General features: G+C 31.6%; 1 protein-coding gene across 4 annotated transcripts in view; it reads left to right on the top strand.

The window, feature by feature from the left end:
* The window catches only part of jus (EB domain-containing julius seizure protein), a 63067-nt gene extending 44330 nt beyond the window's left edge, over positions 1–18737 (top strand). Inside the window, exons 2-10 of one of the 4 annotated variants that reach the window (XM_085186362.1) lie at positions 8474–8608; positions 9333–9485; positions 14016–14156; positions 14632–14746; positions 15353–15449; positions 16222–16306; positions 16724–16765; positions 17085–17107; positions 17326–18737. In XM_085186362.1, coding sequence (XP_085042488.1) covers positions 8509–8608; positions 9333–9485; positions 14016–14156; positions 14632–14746; positions 15353–15449; positions 16222–16306; positions 16724–16765; positions 17085–17107; positions 17326–17391 — 822 coding nt within the window. In that variant the 5' untranslated portion in view covers positions 8474–8508 and the 3' untranslated portion in view covers positions 17392–18737. The remainder of the gene's footprint in view (positions 1–8473; positions 8609–9332; positions 9486–14015; positions 14157–14631; positions 14747–15352; positions 15450–16221; positions 16307–16723; positions 16766–17084; positions 17108–17325) is intronic. The other 3 variants (XM_085186364.1, XM_085186361.1, XM_085186363.1) reach the window with 3 other exon arrangements.
* The last annotated feature ends 1231 nt before the right edge of the window (positions 18738–19968 follow it).

Genomic DNA, 19968 nt, shown 5'->3' with positions numbered 1-19968 from the left:
TTAGGTCAAAAGTTGAGTTTTTTGACATTAGGTTCTCTCTTCCTACCCTGCTAAATAAGGGAGATTTCTTTTTAGATTTATCTGTATCCCGCAAGTAATAATAGACACTATTCTCATTAAGACACTTCCGTTCCCCTCACTCCGGTAAGGAGATAAACACACAATGCCTAGAGAATTTGGCGGAGAGTGAGGAACGGAAGTGATCATTGGGAACAGAGTATCTTAACACTAGGTTCCCAGGATTCCAAAATCTGCAGGATACATACAGGGTGAGGCTAAAAAACGTCCACACAGACATTGTTGTAAATAGCGTATCTATTGCATTTTATATAAGGCCAACTAAATTAATGTAATTACAAAAGTTTACAAGTCAATTTGGAAGCGTGGACCTAAGATAGGAAATTAGAGATTGCAGATTATAAAGATATTGGAAATGGATAACATAATACAAATTATACATACGTTACCTACATGCTTTTTTTCTTTATTAGCTTCACACTATATCCCGCTGGATAGGCAGAGGGAACCTAGTGTTAAAACACTCCGTTCCTATTTAGATTTTTTTACCTTGAAAGTACATGTCGTCTTTATAATAGTGCTTAAAGGAGATTTTTCTTGGCTTAAGGAGATTTAAAACAACAGATTTTTTATTTCAATTACTAAATTAAGTTATGTACAGAATGGCAAATAGCAACTGTCCTCCTAATACATTTTGCTTACTATCTTAATACGCGCGCAGCTTCGCTTACTTATTTAGGGGTGAATTCTAATAAACCACGAAACATGTGTTCAATGAAATATTTTTAAGTCTAAATTTCAAATTTTATAAAAATCGTTGGCGATTTAAAGATTTTTCCATACAAACTTTCAACCCCTTATTTGCACCCTTAGGGGATGAATTCTAGAAAACCATGAAACGTGTGTCCAATGAAATATTTTTAAGGGTTTAAATTTCAAATTTTATAACAATCGGTGGCGATTTAAAGATTTTTCCATACAAACTTTCAACCCCTTATTTGCACCCTTAGGGGAAGAATTCTAGAAAACGATGAAACACGTGTTCAATTAAATACTTTTAAAAATCTAAATTTAAAATTTTATAAAAATAGGTGCTGATTTATTTTTTTTCCCATACAAACTTTCAACCCCTACTTCGCCCCTTTAGGGTTAAAATTTTCTAAAATCCCTTCTTAATGGATGTCCAGATTACGAAAGTAAACATCTGTCCAAATTTCACGTTTCTACCTGATGGTAGACGCACGCACAGCCGTAACTGCTGATGCAGTTACGGCTGTGCGTGTGTTAGGCTTATAGAATTAATGATAATTAAATAATAAATAATACATATATGATTGTTATCATAAATAATGTTTGTAATTGACATTTGACACTTGTCATTGATTTGGCGTTTAAAATATCCATCTATGATTTGGTAGTTAAGTAATGGATTACTATAGAATTATGATTATATTTAATAGATTTATAAAGTAAATGGTAATTAAATAATAAATAATACATATATGATAATTACAATAAATAATATTTTATAATTGATAATGGACACTTGTCTAGGATTTGTAGTTTGATACATCTGCCTATGATTTGCTGGCTGGTGATATAAAACAATGGAGTTACGATAATATTTGACTTATAGGATTATTGAAAATGTATTATATATCCTCGGCGATCTTTATTATAAATGTTACAAGATTTATCATTATTATAATGTTCAGTGAATCAACTATTATTGTAATTGCAAATGTGGTACGTATAGTACAGGTAAGTTATATGTATTTATCAGTATAAATAGTTTATGAATTAGCCCAGTAGCTGGAGCAGTGAAAGGCGAGTGTTGTTATAACGTAAAGGGATCCCTTAAGCCTACAATTGTGGTTACAAGTCCACGGCACTGCTCCAAGCTTCAGATCATTTAAAAGGTAGATAACATTACTTACAGCTACCAACCGCTTCTGATGTTTGATCGATACGACAATCCTATAATTCATTCAGACAATTATTGTATTTTATCTCTATTTATATTATCTACTATCATGATTCTAACACGTGCGTCTTACCTGGACAAGTCCTTTTATATATATAGATTATTAAAAAACAAAATGAATAGCTTCACGATGTATTTCACATACATATATTAAAGTAGACAGAGAAAAGTTAGTGTTACGATACTTAATCCGTCCTTCACTTTTTGCACCAGGGCAGAGGAATAAATATATATATATTCGGCTTCTATATTTTTTATACATTGAAACATTTTAATCAATACTAAAATAGCGATTTAGTGAACCAAATAAAGTTTTGTAGACAGAATGCCCGTACGGATTCTAAGATTTAGTCTTTCACGAACAACAAATCTCGATAAAACTCGCTTTGTTCTTTTATTTCTTCGTCGCTTCTTTATTGTCACTTGTAAGGATTATCTTTTCATTCTTTCTTTTCTTTCTTTTTTCTTAAATAATAAACTGTCACTAGGATCACTGTTTTTTAATATATAAAATGTTAAAATTAACTTCACGCCGTATTTCGCGCCTTCACAGCAGTATAGGCAGAAAGAACCTAGTGTTAAGCCGAAATATAGAGACATTATGTTTTGAGTGACGGAACTTAACGCTGCGCTTTACCATGACACCAGAGCGAAAAATTCAAAATATACATTTAAATAATGTTCCATTTGAGCGGGGATCGAACCTACAACCAGTCGCGTTTATAGTTACGCACTTGTGCCCCTGCGCTATGACTGTCCTTAAAGGGGATTTAAAATGTTATTTAATACCAAATACAAATAAATATATTTCTTAGAACATATATACAATTTTAACTGTAGCAAGACACACTAAGGGTAGAACAATATTTGTTAGAAAACGTATGAAAATTTGAACATGAGAGACTGAAATCCGCGCCTCTTAAAAATCGTCCAAGCTTTCCAATTAGGATACTTTCAAAAATGATCAGAACGTTTGGACGGCTTCCAAAAATCGCGAGTTCGCGTCCTGTTACGTTAAATTATTTATTTAACTACTTTTCAAAGACCTAAAAAAAAAAAAAAGTTATATAAAGTTATACTTTAATCCTCTTATTTCTATATTCTTTGAACCCATTTTGTATTTAGGTGCGGTAAAAGGATTTAAATATTAACTTGTTTAGCATTTTCATTTTAAATAAAGCGTGGAATAGTGGAAATGTAATCCGTGGCTTGAATATTTTATTTTTAATAGTTTCAGTTTGTTTATACTGTAGTAGAATAGTGGAAATATTTGCTATATTATGTACATACATATTATCTATGATAATTAAATTATTATAAATCTTTGGAGCGAATTATTTTCGTTATTTTGCTCTGGAAACAAGTGCAATATCGCCACACAACATCTTGGAAACTAAGTGGAAAATAAAGAACAGAGAGTCTCAACACAGGTTTACTGTGCCCTGCTACTCGGATATATGAAGTTATTTATATATTTATGGTAATTACATTATTATGAATAAGATATTGTTTTGCTGGCTACTTTCACAAATGTCTAGATTTGGATTCCAGAATCTCTGGATTCTAATCATATCATATATACATATCATACTTTTTTTTTATACAGAACTTTAGTACTTTGTAAAGTTTAGCACATATGATATTTACACAGTAGAAAAAACAATCGAGGAAATCTTATAAATTTTCCTCGGCTGTCTTGGCCTATAGGCCAAAAAAATCATAATTTTCGTATATAATTATCAAAAAACCTGGTTGAAGTGTTCATAAATGAAGCTTAACACTAGAAGCGCCGCCGTCCCATTTTTGACCCAAACGCAAGGTTGATTGTATATAACTTTTTTATTTGTTAATTTATGTAGATGAATTTTTTTTACTATTACCAATTTTACACCTTTATTTAATTAAAAATATAAATAATTTTATAGCAGTCATACTTTTTGAAAAAAAATTAGATTTACCTAGAACTGCCGCTGGGTCATTTTTGTCCCGCCATTATTATTTTATTATTTGAGGATATAGTTTGACATATTTTCATGGAAAATGGAGGGGAAAGGGCAATGCGGGGGCGGAAAAAAATTTAATAGTAGGTTTAGCAGTCAATGCCTAAGTTTTTAGGGTTCTGTAGCTTTTAAGGAAAAAAAACCCTTATAAGATCATTTTTGTGTCCATCCGTCTGTCTGTGCCTTTATCTCAGGAATGCTTGGAGAAATCGAGTTGATATTCATATCAGTATATGAATATGAACTATATGACGAACTGCAGTCCCTTGATTTTCTGAAAAAGCGCCCTTAAAAAAAGATATGACTATTTATATAGTAAAAAACATGTATTTCGACACTATAAAAGGAATCAAATTAATAAGGTACTTTCAGTTAACTTAGAATTATGAAATTTGGCAGCTAGCATCTACATGTAGTACTAGTACAGGAAAAAATCTGAAAACTATAAATTTATGAATAAATCTTTAAAAATAATAGCCTGAAAAGTGGGGTAAAATTGGTGTCAATACTAAATTTTGCCGCTAGTCCAAGTGAGGTATCAGATGAAAGGATGACTAAGCTAGGCTTGAATTTCAGAAAAACACTTGATACCAAATGTGGGCAATTGTAGGGTAGGTAGAGGGAACCTGGGAACCTAGTGCTATGCACTCCGCTGGCATTTTCCGCCGAATTCTGGAGGCATTACCACGCAATGTTATAAATCATCTGTGATGTATCACTGATGAAGAATATATTAATGCATTACTTGGCCTAATAATAATATTAACTAATTTCAATAACTTATAATTTTGTAAGAGTTATTCAGTTAGTTGTCACGCCCTTAGAACGTATTAGAAATATTTGATTCTTTTTTTGTGTTTTATTTTTTGGTACTTTTATGTTTGTAAAAGAATAAGAATTGATTATTAAATATGGTCTACATATTTTACGAATTATTTTAATAATATTTTTTTTGTATTATACCAACAATCAACGTAATAAGTAGAATGGGACAAATTTGTCACGACGGCGGTTCAAGGGGGGTATCAATCTTCGGCACTTCTAGTGTTAAAAACAACGTAAAATTATCAATGAAAACGTACTTTTGATAGTCTCCTTAATTGTTTTACTAAACTTAATTCCATATTTACCTATATATGGATTACAATATTATAATTTTCTCTTAGTTTGAAGTACTACACTAGTTTTTAGAAACTAGTGTCGTAGTAGTATTAGTACTAAATTAATTTAAATTTTCAAATAAAGAGAAAGTGGGTCAAGCTGCAGTCCTCTGGGATGCGTGAATAATTATTGCTAAGGCTTGAACTGACCAAACCTCAAAGTTGGTTGTAAATTTCGTACAATACTATCTAATATTATATTGTATTAGTTCTTTCTAGCCAATATTTCTTACAGAGTTAGAGTAGTTAATTCTTTTTTAGCTTCATGCTAGACAGAGGAACCTAGCGTAAAGGCATTTCTCTCCTTTTTAACACTTCCATTAACTAATTCCCGCCGAATTCTTGAATCGTAGAGTGGCGGAATTCAACGCTGCGTATTGCCTTAACGCCAGAGCGAAGAAAATGAGAATGTTAAATATTTCATTTCCTCAAGTAGGAATCGAACCCATAATCTGTCGGATAAGAAAATAATAATTCTCGTTGTTGATTGTTAAGAATTATATTTGAATATAGCGACAATTTTTGTTAGAACTATAGCGTGGTTTACACCGGTAAATCAACAGGGGAACACCTTTATTTTACTATACGCATTTCAATTAGCAGGTGAAAGAACTTAGGTTAAGACAGTCCATTCTTTGTTTACCTACTCTTTTAAAGATAAGATACTCCATTCCTATTAACACATTTTCGTTCCCCACTTTTCGCCAAATTATATGAGAGGTATTGTGTGTTAACTGGCCGAACTCAACGCCGTGCTTTGCCGAGGCAAAGTTAACGTTACAGCACTGTTAACGAGTTAACAGTGCTAGAAAAGAAAAATAATAAATATTTCATTTACTCGAGTGGGAATCAAACCCACAACCTGTTACCATTAAAAGCCCTGAAAATAAGTTTCCTCTGCTTAACCTGTCATCCAAAAAAAAATTAAACGTTAAGACACTCCGCTATCAACTTGTCTAAATTCAAGATATCGCCGTACGAAATCTTCGAAAAAATATTATTTTCATACGAATATATTTTTGTGTATATTCTGTTAATCTAAAATATAGCCTTTTAAAATAACTTAACGCAACCTTGTCAGAGAAGAAATTGAAAATAATTGATTTTCCTCAAGTGAAAATCGAATCCACTTTCACAGTAGAACAAGATGACCCTGTTCCACTGCGCCATGGTGGCTACTACTATTATTTTATTAAGTGTAATACAAAATCAATGTTATTTTACACTGTTCTTTAAATAGAACAACAGCATCGGGTTGAGATTATAAAGTGCATCATCGATCAAACCTTTTAAGGTTTCCTTTTATAGATATACGGCTTCATTGTTAATATAAAATCTGAGTAATCGTATAAACTTCAATAGATAAAAATGGTATAAGAAGAAAAATTAAATAATATTTTTATCTATAAAAATAAATATTTTAATGTCATATTTTTTATTATTGCCAGCTAGAAACCTCGCAGTGTCTGTATATCGCTGTTAAAGAATTTTTTTTAGCTTCACTTAAGAGATTTTTTTTAGCTTCCCGCTCATAGCATGGTAATCAAAGGGAACCCATGTTCCCATTAAGACATTTCCATTTCTCTCTTTCCACCGAATCCTGACGCAGTTCATGTTGAGTGGCGGACCTCACCGCTCTTGCTCTCTCTCGTGCTTTTGCCTGGTTACCAGAGTAAAAAAATGAAAATATTAAAAAAACAATTTTCTCCAGTTGGAACCGAACCCACAGTCATCGCGTTTACAGTCACATCCTAAGTCCATAAGTATTTATTTAAATATATATACATATAGTTCATAAATATATTTAAAATACATATATATTACCAATGTAATATAAATGTTATATAACGTTACATATAAATCTATACAATACATAATATATCGTGGTCAAAGGTTTAATCAGCCAGATTGGCTGCTTTATATAAGCTGATGTGACGGCCGCCGGTCGCTCGCTAATTCTAACCCGATAACATTTGGATTTGGTTTATTAATTAATTGATTTAGACATTCTAATATTGATGGAAGGTTATTAGTTATTTTGGAGCAAATCCAGGTGTAGCGGCACAAGTGCTTAACTCTAAAAGCGACTGGTTGTCGGTTCGATTCACACTCGAGGTAATGAAATGTTTATTTTGATTTATCTTTTCATTTCTTTGCCCTGGTATTGAGGGAATGCGCAGCGCTGAGTTCTGCTACTCAACGCGCAATGCCTTCAGAATTTGGCGAAAAATGGAGACCTGAGTGTCTTAACACTCTCTCTCTTCTTGGGTTACCTCTGCCTACCCTGCTATGTTCGAGACACAACTTCAAGCTGATATAAAGGAGGCACAATTTAATTGAAGACGAATTTAATTATTACAAGTTCTATTTACTATTTTTATATAGAAAATATGTAGGTATATCATGAAAAACGTTTAAATATTGAAAGGGCGAAGCTAATAACTGCGGAACGGGTGTCATTGAGAAAATTGAATCGCTCTCAGTACTACACTCAAGAAAAACTTTCATGGTATATCGTAAAATAAAATGTTGTTTTACTTATACTATATGGTGAATTTAAAATTTGAAGCTGTATTCCGCATATAATAGAGTAGACAGAGGGTACCTTGTGTAAAAACTCTCCGTTTGCCTTGATTTTCGAGACATTGCGTGATTAATGGCGAAATACAACGCCGCGGTATGGTATGAAAAAAAGTAGTATCATCCAGCTAAAAATATATGTATATATGTTTGTATTTATTATTTATATGTATATTGTGTGTATATACTCGTATATATAAAATATGTGTATTTTATTAATTATCTAACATGTATAATTATTATATGTACCCTTTTGTATATTTTATAATTTGTATATGTAATATAAGTATCGTCTATGTATAATATATAAAAAAAATATTTTGTTATCTATTGGTATTCATATCGCTCTTAATTACTTATGCACTACCGATATATCCTGCTCTATCGTAAGTTTATGTTAGTTAAGGTTACCTGTAAGAGATCACTAATAGTGATAAGGTCGCCTTTGTATACTACTATATGTCTTTTGTTTTACTATTTAGTTATGTGTTTGTTTATGTATGCAATAAAGAGTTTTATCTATCTATCTATCTACAGCTAACCGGCTTTTGACCGGTTCCGGTCTTTTTCGCCTGACTATTTATTGGTGAAAATACAAGCGTGCAGTTGTGCACGAGTTCAACGTAGTCCTTAATGAGTCCGCTCCGCTGGCAGTAGAAACTGGAAAATCCAGTTAAGGATTTTAATTTAAAACTATAAAAAATGTCTAAATTACCTTTTCCCCTTCTCAGGCAGTTGTGTGGTATGTGACGGAGGGGTCAGCACAATGCGGGCCGAGCGCTCGGGGCGGGCCGCGCTCGCGCTCGCCGCGCTTCTAGCGCTCGGGCCTTGCCGCGCTGAGCTCGAGACCACTACCGCTGCTTTTGGTAAGTATATTGGAATATTTTATATTTTTTTAGTTTTAGATTGTATCCCGAGTAGGCAGAGGGAACCTAGTGTTGAGATGCTCCGTTCTCAATTTTTTGCTGATTTCTGGAGATATTGCGTGTTGAGTGACGGAACTTAACGCCGCGCTTCTTATTTCTATTATATTAACATAATCGAACTAAACTCAAAAATTCAGTTGTCACTAGTATATTTCAAAGGTAATAGAAACAAAAGGAAAAACCCTTGAAAATCCTTCTAAATGAACGAAATGACGGCAAAGTTAAAACCAAAGTTGGTCCGCATACGTTTAAATTCAAATATATATATGTGTAGGTATATATAAGTAACTGTAGCTGTGGTTTTATCTAACTTGAATAGAAAATGTACTGGGAATAACGAATTGGAAAACGATTGAGTGAAAATGCAGTGTTTTAGTACTCTGTTATGGTTTAATCTTAATAAAAATTGTACATCCTACTATAATATTATGAAGGTTGACAAGGATGGATGTTTACTCCACTTTCACGTCAAAATCAACTATCTTTTTTTTGCAACACGCTGTATCCCGCATATATTAGGTTAGGCAGAGAGAATTAATTGAAAAATACACATTTTTATGTCAATATTTCACATTAAATTTAATAATATTTTAATTTATTATTACAAAAAATATCCTTAAGTACAAATATCTAAATTTTAATATAAATTTATTTTCCTCACTAGATCCATCGAAACGCGGCCCAATGATGTATGGGGACAAGTGCTCTACCATAACGGACTGTGGGTTCGCCAACTCGGTGTGTGATCCCGTACAGAAGACTTGCCGCTGCCACCCGGAGTACACTGTCACTAACCACCTCAACAAATGTGGGAAAAGTAAGGAAGATATAAAAGATATAAGGGAAGATAGAGTTAAAGGGTTCGATTCCCATTCACGACTCAATCCCGTAAATTTGTCTTCACAGCAAAACGAAGAAATTAAACGGAAGAAAATTTTATATTTCCCTCTTGTGGAAATCGAACTCATAACCATCACGCTTACGTCAGGAACTGCGCCGCTGCGTCAAAATGTCCCCATAAAATATTATCACACTTTTAAAGAGGTATTCCACATCAAGGATTAAAAAGTTCCACTTTTTATACGTTTTTTTTACAGTTTTTTATATGGTTTCTAAGAAAAAACATTTTATAAGTTCTTTTTTTAAATTCTAAAAATCGTACACATTTAATGTATTTAAGTATTAAATATATGTAATATATATGCTAAAAAGATACTCTGCAGCGAACTTATCGTCAATCATTTGATGCAAAGCTCCTTTCAACCACTAAGTATTTTACAAAAATATATAATATAATATTTTCAAGCAAATATGATTTATGCGAGGTTATTTTTATTTGGCACTGTATGAAATAAAATAATGATGCTACGATAATATTTTTAAACTATTATGGAATATTATACAGCATGGAATTAGGAAATATTATGGACTCAGGAAAGAAAAATACTTTATTAGAAAACGTCTACCTACAAAAATGTAACGGAGCAAGATTTGAAGCTGCACCAAGCTTTTAAACGAACAGAGTTTTTCGTAAATATATTAAAGACAATAATATTTTAGGAATTAGTTAAGTTTATTTTTAGTTACTTTTAATATTTTTTTTTGTTGTTTTATTACGATACGAAGTAATCCAAAGTTATATATCGATTGGTTCGAATAGCTATGTTTTTTTTTTATTTACGATATGATAAAATTTAAAAACAAATGTTTTATATACATAAACAAGCAAACAATATTATAAATTAAATTTTGGTATTATACATACATTGATGATTTTGAATTTTAATATATTCAGAACATTTCAAATTAATTATTTTAAACATTTTATTTTAGGCCATTCTTACTTTAGCTACGTTTAATAAAAAAACAATAAAAAATATATATTTCACAGGAAATTTCAAATACTCCACAACGCTCTACAAAATTGCTTTGTAAAATGAAACGAATTAAATTCAATTACTTTGTTATATAACCTTTGAAAGGTTTCTTTCAATCTTGTCGTTTGATTCTTTTTCCTTTGAATACTAAACGAGCTCTACGTAAATTAATGGGCTTTTATCATTGACCGGGTAAGTCCTATTTATAAATACCTATACATTACAGATCGCTCTTTTTCTAATATTTTTTTTACGGAAGTAGATATAGCAAAAGCAAAAGTAGTTTTGCCCTATTTCTCACGTTTTCGATAACCTAGTATCAAGACATTCCATTTTCCATTTTCCAATAAAATTTGCGGAATTCAACGCCAGAAAAAAAAATGAAAATAATTAATTACTCTGGAAGGGGACTGACACTACATCAGACGAGGCCACGTAGGCTTTAAATAAAATAGCTATATAATGAAATAGAATAAATGGTTGCAATACATTCAAAATTAATTCAACGATTGTGGTGTTTCAATTTTATTCGTATAAATTATTATATTGCAATCGTTTCCATTTCGTTTTTTGGTTCTCCTAGATAGAACAACTCCTTGCTCTACCTCGTTACCAGAGCAAGGATTTTTTTTCTCGAGTGGAAATTGAACCTACTACCTATCGTTTTTATAGGCACATGCTTGTGCCCCTGAGCCACGACTCGTCTCTAACATATGAACGATATTATTAGTAAAGAAGATATGCTTACAGTGCAATTAATAATCACACACACTATATAGGGTTCCTGAAATCAGGAAAATATTTTACAAATCAAATAAATCTCTATGAGTATGTGCTTATTAATCGAACTGACAACCATCATATTATGTCATGACGTTTTAAGAGTAGTAAAATTTTAAAATATACTTTTTGCTCTCATAAAATATTTTACTGTCCTTTTAGTTGGTGAGCAATATAAAAGCCCTTCATGTTGATTCGACGATTGTCAAATCTAACAAAAGGTAGCTCGTAAAAGAAAATAATCATTTTGGACTTTTAATTTTATAAGAAGGTTCTTTGTGTTTATATCTTTTTGTTTGATTTCTTTCTTATTAAATTTTAATTTACTATTTCTTTTTTTTCGTAAGTTCTTTTGCCTTATAAGATGCAAAAGAGGAAATAAAAACGCGGAAGGTTTTGTTTATCTGTCTGTCTTTAATTAAAATTGTGTGTCTTTGTGTGTCTGTAATTAAAATTCTTATACATATTGAATCAATCATCAATTAACATTATAACTTTATGGACAATTTTTAGTTTTTTTTTAGTTTTGCTCTGTAGTGTTAGAGGATAGTGGAGAACTCTCTGTTTCTCAATTTTCGCCCAATTTCCTTAACATTGCGTATTAAATGGTGTCATTTCCTCAAGTGGCTATTGAACCCACTACGTCGTGCTTACAGTCAGGTGCTGAGCCACCCTACGATGGTCTAACTCTTAGTATGATTTGTATTCACAATCATTGTGACTTTTCAGGTAAGTCCTATATCTTGATAGAGATTTGAGAGAGAGAGAGAGAGAGAGATGAAATAGGGTGAAATAAGCTATTTTATAATGCCAAAAAAAATAAAAACATAAATTCATACAATATTAGATCAATGCAAGTACTAAATGGATCGTCGCGTGTCCTAACCGACGCGACGTGACGTACATGTGAGACTGCACTATGATAATTAGTATGCCAGTATCTAATTATAATTATTATAAAATATATTATTAAATACATTTTTACATAGAACAAGTATTTCTATATTAAAAAAATAACTGTATGCTACTATGTTAAAATTTTATTTATTATTAAAACTAAAAAAAGAAAATCGTTAGTTACGTACTCGTAAGTATTACTGGGTAGGTAGTGGGGATTGTGTTGCTTGGCAGAGGTAAATGTTGCGTTTCGTCTTGTTCCCAGAGCCACTAAATGAATTCTGTTGAGTAGGAATCGAACCCATAACCATCACGTTTATAGGCAGAGGGTGTGCCGCTACGCCACTACACCCTTATAGATACTATTATAGACATTACTGTTATAATTTGTTTCTAAATTCAAACGATAATTATTATTTTGTCTTAAGTGTTTCAATAATTATTACATTTTATACTACAAGTAAGATCTGGAAACCGTAAAATTTCCATTTCCGGAAGGTAAAACCTTATTGCTAATTTATTTTAACGTCGATCACTAAATAGAAATGACCTCAATTATATTAATACTAGTATGCCCCAGCTTTTACAGGTATTTTAAGCAAATTGACTAATAAAATTTTCATATTTAAATTAACATTTGTCAGAAATTTAATTAGAAAATTTTTGAAAACTCTATTTTGAAGGGATTTTCACTATTCTCGTAACAAAGGGTTTGAGTTCTGCCACTAAAAACAAGGGAAATTCAGGCGAAAGTTGAAGAATTTTTTAGCTTAAGACTTTAACATTGTATTTAACCTATGGAATAAGAGAACCTATTATGCACCCGCCGACTCATTTTCATCGATTGAAATATAATATGCTAAATGCTAGTAAGAGTAAAAATTTAAATTTTTTTATGGTAAAAATGTGCTGTTTTTTCAACTATGATGTTAAGTATTCTTTCTTGGGTAAAACTTGTGTTATAGATATTAGAATAAGAGCTTATCAATTATATCTTTGTGGCTATTTAATAACATTTAAGTGTTAATTGATGGCGGTAAGACCAATAATTAGTGTATTTATAATTAAAATAGATACTTTTTATTAATAAATTAATTATAATTAAAACATTACAAAAAGTCATATTTACTTAAAAATTAATATTAACATATAAAAACAAAGAAAAAACTTATAACGAGTTCTCGTGACTGTAACACCGTAAGGGTTATTGTGAAAGTCCATTAAAAATTCCAACATTCGTCGATAAGAGGTAGGTTTTGTGAATTAAATTGTAGAGTGTTTTTAACGTTGTTCAGTGTAAAAGAATACTTTTACTGTAACGAAAAATTCTTTGGAATTTAATTTTGTAAATCCATTTAATTTCGTAGAATGTAAGGTAATATGTAAAGTAATGGAAATAACATAAACGTTTTTTAAGTTTTCTTTATGTAGAGTAGATATCTAACTAAAACATGCTTTCCATATACAATAATAAAATATTGCAAATATGATAATTTTTTAAGTTTATATAATATCCCGTATAAAACCTAGAGAATTGGCGAACATAGTGTTACTATACTCCGTTTACCAAGCATTCTCAAAGCCCATCAGTGAAAGATTAAATTAATTTAAATATAAATCTTTCAACGAGTGGAGATTTAATCTACAACTATTCCAATTAGGTACCCTGTAAGACGCTATCTTACTCCACCATGACAGCTTCTACAATTTCTTTACAATATAAATTAATAGTAGATAATATTTTTTTTAACATATTTTATCCTTAATTAATATACATTTTTTTTACTTTACAGTGGCTGGTATCAACGAGACATGCACCTTTAACCAACAATGCGAGGAAGTGGTCCCTCAGACGGAGTGCAGGAACGAGCGGTGCGTCTGTCTCTACGAAATGGTTGCTGGCCTGAATGACGAGGGCCGCGTTGTATGTAAAGGTGTGTGGAGTATATTTCTTATTATTATTACTTTTTAAAAAAGAAAAAAATATTTTCAATGATTGTATTTATAGTGATTTTCTATATAATTTTAATTTTTAATATGAACTAAGGTGAGGCCAGACGTGGCACGTAATGTGGCATAGATACAAGCATGCGACAGTTTGTGGGTTCGATTCCCTCTCAAGGAAATGAATTATTTAATAGTTTCATATCTGCCCTTTGGAAACGAGGCAAAAGCGCAGTGTTGAGTTCCGCCACTCAACACGCGCTACTTCCAGAATTTGATGGAAAATGGGATTCGGAAATGTCTTAATGTTAACGGACTGTCCTAGCACTAGGTTCCCAGGTTCCCTCTGTCTTCTCCGCTATATTAGGGATAGAGCGTAAAGTAAAAAAAACTAAGGTTATATCTAAGCAAAAACTAAATATAGTAAAATACATATTAAACAGTAAAAATTATCATAAATTCCAGCGGTGAAACAAGTGGAAGAATCCACGAGGACCCTCGACCCGGCTATGATTGGCGTGTTGGTGGGGATGGCTCTGATGTTCGTCATTATATGCGTTGTGTTGCGTTTGTTTAGCAAGTAAGTACTTTAATTTATGATTTATTATTTATGTTATAGTGTGGTTTATAGTTGGATCATGGACTTTTTTCAAGTCAATGTCAAAAAAATAAAGAGTAAATCATTAAATCATTGACTTGAAAAAAAAAGCTGCAGAATTTCTTGAGTTCTTCACAGTTCTGAGACATCCAATTTAGTGAAGCAGAGGAAAAATATTTTCTATAAAAAAATGAAACATGAAAATTCGGTATTTTCTGAACTAAAAGGTGATTTTGGATTTCGCCATTAAACACGAATTATTTTGACACCAAGCCATATTTGGGGGCCAAGTATAGAAACTTAGTATATTAGCACTAAGATCTTTCTCACCCCGCTATAAGCAGAAGATATGTAAAGCTTAAAAAATAATAAAAATATGACATGTTATCATAACTGTACACATATGTGTGTAGAAATTTAACTTGAATTATAATCTAGTCTATTATAATGCGACTTGGTAAATTTTACATCTAAATGTAAAAGCTAAATTTTTTATTAGCCTTTTCAGTTATAAAAACACGCTATTCGTTTATCATCAAAGGATATTAATAATTTTTGGCTACTAAGTTGTTATACTCCCTTTTTCAGAGCGCGCTGGAGAGAGAACCGTACTATCTTTAACACACCAAACCCACGATTGATGAACGTATCGCTGCTAAGAGATTCTAAACTACTTCACTCACAGGTAGAGAATTTGCAGATAAAGAAGAAAGCTTTAGTCCTATTTTAAAAAATTTAATCTTCTGATATAATGATTTTAAAATGTTTAATTCAAATCTTTTATAACGTCTTATCTGTTATGTGCTTGTTTTAGGTTATTAAGTTCAAAAATGTTCCTCATCTATATATATAATCGAAAGGTCACTCACTCATCACGAAATCTCAGAAACTACATGTGCTAGAAATCTCAAATTTTGCATAGGAGTTACTTATAAGACCTATGTGCTCGCTAAGACGGGAGTTTGCAATATTCGACTTCTAAGGGGTTGTTTTTGGGGTCGAAAGTTTGTGTGAAACTTCGTTACTACAAATGCTAGGAGTCTCGACTTTTGCATAGACGTCACTAGGACGTAGTCATGGAGACAGAAATTAATAATAACATAGTTCACGTGGGTGAAACCGCGAGCGGGCCGCTAGTATATGATAAGTGCGTTTGAAATTATTTGAAAGAAAATTCTGACATCCCAAAGAAGAGAAATTGCGGAAAATGCGAAAACTTAGTTTTATTAAATAAATGTATTAGATATATAGCTCCGCTACTCAACAAGTAATGCTTTGAAAAATCGGGGAAATTAAAGAACTACTACGATCTGAACGCTTTCCTTGCCGAATAAATACACCGTGAAGCTAAAAAACTTATATATTTAGACATTAATAATAAAAGAAAAAAAAGGGTTTGATAAAAATATAATCAAAAACAAAAACAGACACTATAGCTATTATACCAATTTTTCTAGGATCGACGCGGCTCCCGAGTAAGCATGCGTCCACCATCAAGACAAGCCAGTCAACAGGAACTAAGACCACACTCTCCAAGCCCTGGTAGTTTTGACTTTTTATTCAATACATTATATTTTCGGTCATGATTTCTAATTTATGTTGTTGTCTTGTCCATGTCTTTTAATATGTGTTGTAATTAGTTTGCTTGATTTATGTGTAGATTTATTTTATATAAAAGATTATGGGTGTCAAATAAAATTAGTTTACTTTTAAACATCGACATGAAGAAACTTACAAGGAAATTTTTCTTCTTTCTGATTAATTTTAAACAAACACTATGGTTATTTAAAATGCTTCTGTGTTCTCTCTCAATTTTTAATTTTTTTATAATTTTATTTCTTTTAAAACTATTCCTCACTGTCTTTAATTAATTAAAAATCGCTTCGCCTTCACGATTTCTATGATTTTTGCTATTTGAACTCTGTCACGTGACTCATACATTATTTCATCTATCAACAGCACGACCTCACCAAAGCCATCAGCTACACCGAAAAACTTCAGGTTATTTGGGATATATTTTATTTTTGCTTCGTTTGCAACGCTCAAATTGGAATAATAATTAATAAATTATAACGCATGTTTGGACAAAAAAATATGCTTTTTATTGAAATGATTCAAATAAAGCTTTTAATTTTTAAAATGTAGCTTTTAATAATTGTGAAATTTAGTATGTTTTGTTTTGAATTTTTGAACTATAAATTAATAATAATAAAAATAACCTTTGAGAAACAGAAATACGCATGTATAACTTTTGTTAATGATTTTTTATGATAATTCTGTAGTACCTACCTACTAATAGTGAAATTCTATGCCCCTAAAGCATCAGTGGAGATCCGACACAATGTAAATATTTTATAATTAAGCTTAATTAATTTAGATATGGGTGATGTAACTTCTTAGTTGTTGCTTGATACTTAGGATATATTAGAACAGGTGAAAATTATATTATGTATAGAAATTATTGGCATGACGACGACCTAGGTGTTTGAACATAGCATGCATTGTGATAAGTTGTAAGAAATTTCTTAATATGACGATCTTAATTAATTTTTGATTTTTAGGTTCTCGTCGAGGATCGAGAGCTAGCAGCGGGCATTCTGCGACGTCCCTCAGATCTGCCACTCTAAGGTCACCAACAGCGCCCGGACCTACATCCGTTACCGTTGAAATACGTGCACCGGATGCATAGATATGACAAAAATAAAATTAATAATACAAATATATTTAAGATCGAACGCTTATATACTCTAAATGAAATCGATCAAATATATCGATATTATCGAATCGGCGTTCAGTCCAAGCTTACAATATTTGTGATAAACTTCGATGTTTAGCTAAGAGCAATAATATGCACTATTCATAATTCAGCCACGTGATAAGTGCCTCTAAATACATATTATAATGCGTGAAATTTGTCATATACTATAATATATTATAATATAATATAATATTGTTAAGCAGATCAGGTTTTAATATAAACACACATAGATGTATAACAGTTTAACATACAGTTTTATCACTCTTGTTTCAAAAGTTAGACACTTTTTGTAATATTAAGTATAGAGCACTTAATTCAACGATTTTCATAGTTAAGTAAAGATTTAATAGTTGAGTGGGGAGTTTTAGCTTTTTTGGCAATAATTATTCGCTTTTTGGCATTTCGTAGATCGATAGTTTAAAGTCTATTATTAAAGGTAAGTATTAGCGCATCGTTTCTAATAAATCTTCTTTTGATCCTTTAAGAATGCTAGATCTGTGAATCCCAGCCTTAGGTGTTAAATTAGGTCACATATAAGTGAGTAAATTAGAAGTATATACTTATTTACGGGGACCACCTCTCTGTATGGGAGTGTTCTGAATTATGATTTGGAATGATGGTATTAGATTAGTTGAACTATCTTGCTTTCAATTTAAGATTTTCTAATTCTAGCTGTAAATCAAACGGAGAATGTAGAATAGCCATTTCTATGAGAGAGAGTTGTGAATCGACCCTAAGTAATTTTTCGTACTATGTTTTCTTCTAGTTAACTATTCTTTAGTAGATATAAACATGTGTAAAAACGGGGAAATTTACACATATTAGATAAGGCTTCGTCGCACCAAAGAAGCTTAGACCAAATAAAATCGCAATACGCACAAGCGATAATATATAACAGTAGAAAAAATTATAATACCTAATAAAATGTAACCTTTAATGACATCTTACGTAATTAGGTCATCATTCCATCACGAGTGATACTACAATTAAGGGGAAGAATTGATGTATGACTCGTGCGAAACTCACTCTCATTTTTGGATGCATAATAAAAAAAATGAATAAATATATTAATAATAATAATAATAAAATAAGCCATTTGTATCTTTAAAACTATGCTCACATATATAATATATTTCTAACACTGTGCTAGTTTATATATCTATGAAATGCTGTAATTTACTTATATGAACTTTTATTATAACTTATACTTCTAAATATTGTTGTTTCATTTTTATGTGTTTGTTGGGTATATTTTGTTATCCTAATAAAGTTTTTTTTGATCAAAGTGGACTAATGACTAAACGTAGAATTGAAAGAAAAAAAAAAGCAGAAGACAGAGGAAAAATAATATAAAGAGCCTTAATGTAGGACATAGTTCTTTTAGATGTACATTGCACATAGCTAGGTAGGCAGAGGGAGCCTAGTGTTAAGACACTCCGTTCCCGTTCCCATCAGTTCCCTTAAGAAGCTTTCGATCCCATTTTCTGCCTAATTCTCGAGGCATTGCGAGTTCAGTAGCGGAACTCAACGACGCCCTTTTTGCTTCGTTACCAGAGCGATTTTTTTTTTAATATTAATTTTTTCGAGACTTCGAGATTGAAACTGGTATGCCACCTGTAATATATTTCGTTAATCTTCTGTGGTAAAGCGACATCTGTTGATACCTTTTAAGTAGTAAGTAGAAAACCCTTGTAAATATGATTTTATTTATGAACACGATTTCTTTGGTTTTCACAAGATGGTAGTAGTTAACAATCCGCTTGGAAATATATATTTTATAATATTTAAAAAAAATGTGAAAGTATAAAAAAGGCGGGGCAGTAGTGGAGCTTGGGTTTAAATTGTGCCTGTAAGCTCGACTGTGTGTCACCGTCATATTTGTGGTGTGGGGGGAGTGGGGATGGAACTCTCATAAGTTTGTAGACAATAATTTACAAGAGTTCTAGTCATTGCCCGCAACGTTGTTTACGTGTACTTTAAGAAGTCAAATTAAAAAATATTTTTTTCCTATTCCGTGGCTATTTTGAAATATCTTTTCTTAAAACCGTGGAACCGTTAAGGGTGTGTAGGAAGGAGCTACACACCCTCATCTACCTACTTCCCAAATTTATAACTTCAATTGTTCCATTTATAATATGTAGTATAAAAAAAATATAACAAATTATATAGATTTTTTTTCAAAATATCACAACATAATACTTGTAACAGGTCCATACGAAAACCAGGAGAAAGCTTCCGCTGGGTGCATACGAGTGTATTACGACAAAAGTAAGAGCAAACATCGAATAATAGCGACGCAAACAACCTTGCGAATTGTGAATGCGAGAGCTAGTAAAGAGGCTTAAGGCCTAAGTAAGCGGTTTGTGTGACAGCGGTCGCGGACGCGTAAGCGGAAATTATAAAAAAACTAGTTTCAAATATTTTGTACGATGACTTTTAAGAACAT

This window comes from Heliconius melpomene, chromosome 6 (genome assembly GCF_056956725.1).
Source record: "Heliconius melpomene rosina isolate 202511_hmr_F chromosome 6, ASM5695672v1, whole genome shotgun sequence".
NCBI lineage: Eukaryota > Metazoa > Arthropoda > Insecta > Lepidoptera > Nymphalidae > Heliconius > Heliconius melpomene.
The sequence above is the reverse complement of the archived record's forward strand: the minus strand, read 5'-3'. Positions and strand labels throughout refer to the sequence as shown.